This window comes from Mesoplodon mirus (genome assembly GCF_964341445.2).
Source record: "Mesoplodon mirus genome assembly, chromosome: 7".
NCBI lineage: Eukaryota > Metazoa > Chordata > Mammalia > Artiodactyla > Ziphiidae > Mesoplodon > Mesoplodon mirus.
In genome coordinates, this window is record NC_138983.1 from 59525750 (window position 1) to 59529698 (window position 3949).

The 3949-nt window shown below is 58.6% G+C and overlaps 1 protein-coding gene across 1 annotated transcript; it reads right to left on the bottom strand.

Annotated features, from left to right (window-relative positions):
* Positions 1 to 1738: 1738 nt before the first annotated feature.
* CAVIN3 (caveolae associated protein 3) lies at positions 1739 to 3527 on the bottom strand. Its single transcript, XM_082629215.1, has 2 exons — positions 2912 to 3527; positions 1739 to 2343 (listed from the first exon to the last, which is right to left on the bottom strand). Exons 1-2 carry the CDS (start codon positions 3293 to 3295, stop codon positions 1960 to 1962), a joined length of 768 nt encoding a protein of 255 aa, XP_082485341.1. The 5' UTR covers positions 3296 to 3527; the 3' UTR covers positions 1739 to 1959.
* Positions 3528 to 3949: the final 422 nt, after the last annotated feature.

Sequence of the window (3949 nt, forward strand, 5' to 3'; positions counted from 1 at the left end):
AGGTTGTGTCCCTTTCCCCTTTCCTCTCAAAATAACCTATGTATAACTATCACCGCACTTATATCAGTCATTATATGTTTGTATCTCCCTACACTCTGAGGTCCTTGAGTGCCTCAGAAGGGATTGTCATCTTGGTGTTCACGAGAGCTACTATAGGGCCTGGATGGAACACGATAGGTACTCAAAGTTTTGTGTTTTTTGCTTTGTTTTGTTTTGTTTTTTGCGGAACGCAGGCCTCTCACCGCCGCAGCCTCTCCCATTGCGGAGCACAGGCTCCGGACGCACAGGCTCAGCGGCCATGGCTCACGGGCCCAGCCGCTCCGCGGCACGCGGGACCCTCCCGGACCGGGGGCACGAACCCGCGTCCGCTGCATCGGCAGGCGGACTCCCAACCACTGCGCCACCAGGGAAGCCCTCAAACTATTTTTATACAACAATGACTGAATGAATGGGTGGATGGCCACACTCCTATCCCGAGCCAACCCCTCCCACTTCTCCTTTTTTCTGTGATGCTCGCGAGGGCCTACCGTGCACCAGGCATGGTATTAGGTATGGGAAATACAGGAATGAATAAAACAGTCTCTACTGCAAAGGAGCCACAGTCTAGTGGAGCTGGGGCGCCGGCGGGAGAGTAACGGCAAACAATCACCATGAGTGCAGTTAGCGCTGAAGCATGCAAGTGGTGCTTTGGGAGCAAGGAAGAGAAGCATCTGGCCCTAAAACAGGGGTACCTTGTTGACTTTTGCAGGACAGTAGAGATGAGAGTGGGAGCACACAGCTCATCGTGATTCAGTAGTTGAATGAGGGGAAGTGGCAAGAGGTGAGGCTACAAAAATGGGCAGGTACCAGCTCATGAAGGGCCTTGAAGGTAACGTTCAAGAACTTGGACTTTATTCTGAAGGTGATGGGGAACTATTGAAGGGTCTGGATCAGGAAGGTGATGTGATCAGATTGGCAGTTCAAATAACGGTCAGATGAAAGATGAAGGCTGAAATAGAGCAGCAGCAATGGGTATTAAGAAAAGAGAACAGATCAGTCATCAGCAGGATAACTGTTTCCATGCGGTAGGGGAAGGAGAGAGAGGAGGAGCCAGTGAAGACTCCCAGGTTTCTGGATGGATGATGGTGCCATTCACCGGTAAAGAAGACACAGGAGGAGGAGCAGTTTTGAATGATACATAGTAAGTGCTCAATAAATAGCTGTTGAATTGAACTTAATTAAAAGGTAGAAGACACACTGCTTCTTTTGGATGCATTTGGGGGTTGGATTCCTTTTCAAATACACCTCAAGACAGTGGTCTAGGGGGTATGTGGCCCATAGGAGAGCCTCAGCAGTGGGAGTTAATGGAAGAATACTCAGAATGAGAAGAGGGCTAAGAACAGAATCTCGGAAAACCCAACTTTTAAGAGGTGGTAGAGGAAGAAGAGACTAAGGGGAAAACCACAAGCTGACATTTATTGAGCACCTACAGCAAGGGACTGTACTAGATGCTGGGAAAAAATTATGATTGTATGTCTCGAGGAGGAAAGTGCCAAAGGAGCAAGTAGCCAGAAGGATATGTCTGTGTGCCACTGGGGGAGAGATATGTCTATGTGCCACTGGGGGAGAGCCCAGGATTCAGTGGAAACTGGAGAAATCACACAATGATCTGTTTGAAATGGAAGCCACACTCCAGGTTCCAACGTCTGTCTTATTCCTTACATCGCCTTTCCCCCCACCCCTTCACACGGAGTCCGGATTAGGTGCCATGACTTTTATTGACGGTGAGTGTAAGCAGGTGTGGGTGGCTGCTCTTTTAAAGGACACAGGGTGCTGGGCTTAAGAAGCCAGGAAGGGAGGGCCAGCGCTGGGCTGTGGATGCAGGATTCACTCCTTATTTGGGCGGGAACGCTGCATTCTGAGAGGAAGATTTATTTCGGGGCTAGGCATTGGCGCGGGAGAGGCAGGCAGCACCAGCCATCAGGCCGCACTCTCTACTTGGAGCACAGCCGCTGCTGCTTCGGCAGCCCCAGGTCTCCCGGGATCTTCCTCGGTATCCTGCGGAGGTTCTGGCTCCTGCTTAGACTCCGACTCAGGCTGAGCTTCCGGCTGGCCCTCAGTGCTCCGGCCAGGCCCAAGGCGAGGAGGCTTAACAGGCGTGGGGGTTGGCGCTGCAGGCCCTTTCCGGCCCGAAAAGGCCCTTCGCAAGCTATACACCAACCCGGCGCGCCGCGCGGGCTCCTCCTCGTCTGAGCTCTCCCCACCTTCGCCCTCTGGCTGCTGTGCGCCAGGTTCGGCCTGATCCGCCGGGCCTAAGGGCTCCGGCGCCTTCTGGAAGGCCTTGGCCGGGATTTCAGCCTCCTCCTGCAAGTGATGGACACAGCACTGGCCCTGGCAGCCCCCTACCCCGCACCAGCCTGAGCCTCCCTCCTCAATGACACCAGGGGAACCCACCCCACCCTTAGCCTCCGCAGCCCGGATGGGAAAGAAAAGGCAGGCGTGGGAAAGGAGGGCGTGGGTTGGAGGGAGGTGGGGAGAGCTAGGGCAGGGAACTGCAGAAGTTTGTGGAACCCGGTGAGGGACATGAGACAGGATGGTAGCCGCAGGGGCAAGAACAGGAGGAGGGGGCGAACTGTCTCGGGATGCACTTCCGCCACCGTTCTTTTCATCTGGGGATGGGCTGGGACTTGGAGCAACTGCTGTGGACGTGGCCTGGGCGTGGCCTGGGCGGGCTTTGATTGGCTGGGTTCAGGGGTGTGAGGGAAGGCTGGGGCTCGGTGGTGGGAAGCGCGCGAGGGCCTGGAAGTGGGTTCCACGAGCCGGGAGGAGGGTAGGGTCAGGAATGTGGGTGTGGTAGGCGGATGGGAGGGGGAGCCCCCAGGGGGTGGCCCTCGGGAAAGGCCTCGATCAGGGGACGCCTGAGGTCACTGACCTTGAAGAGCAGAACGTGGAGCTTCCCGCGCGCCACCAGCAGCCCGTGGTTGGCCTCCAGCCGCTGCACCTGGGCGGCTCGGCGCACGGCGCGCTCCTGGGCGGCATCGGCGTGCGAGCCCACGCGCTCCGCCTTGGCCAGCAACTGCGCCAGCGCGTTGCTCGTGGTGTCGTGGCTGCGACTCAGCGCGCTCAGGCGGCTCTGGATGCGACGCACGGAGCCCGCCAGGCCGCCCTGCCTCTGAGCCAGGCCCCCCTGCCGCTCGCGCAGCGCCTCCAGCATGGTGGACAGCTTCTCCAGCAGGGTCACCACCGTGACGGCGTGCACCGGGCCCCCAGCCGGCGCTCCGGGAACAGGCCCCGGCTCCAGCGCGCTCTCCCCCATGCTCCCCGACTGCCCTGCCTGGCTCTCCCTGAAGCCTCTGGCTGCGCTCTGGGCTGGGGCCGCCTTCCCCGGCTCCTCCCCAGCTCCGGCCGTGACTCAGGCAGGCGGAGTTGGCCTTCCCGGGCGGCGGGAGGGAAGGCGGAGGGCGGGATGTTGGTGGTGGGGTCCTTCGGAAGCGCTACCCCTTTCCGCCGCCCGCCCCGGAGACCTGCGGGGAAGCAGGTTGGCCCGGGATCCGCCCCACCCCGCCCGGCAAACTCTCTCGCTCTGAGTGTGAGTTCCCTCCCCACTCCAATTCCCTGGTGTGCCTCTGTCTGGAAAGTACTCTCCCCACTGCAGAGGGCGAGCCATGGAAAATTTTGCTGTTTGCATCGAGTGGGCAAACTATGTTAGCAAAGCAAAGGGGTAACCAAAGGGCCTCCGCAGCCTTCTGCCCTGGCCTCCCACGCTTCAAAGGGTTGCATTTACGCCCCACGCTGGGCGCTGTAGACTGGGAGGTTCTTGGGTGTTCCGCCAGCAACCAAAGACTGTTTAAGCCTGAGGCCTCGCTTTGGGACCCAGCAGGCCCCGCAGTGTGGACAGAGGAGGGGCGGAGGGAGTAAGGAGGCATCCTCTGGTATTTTCCTAATAGTCATCACCAGGGTTTGGCCACAG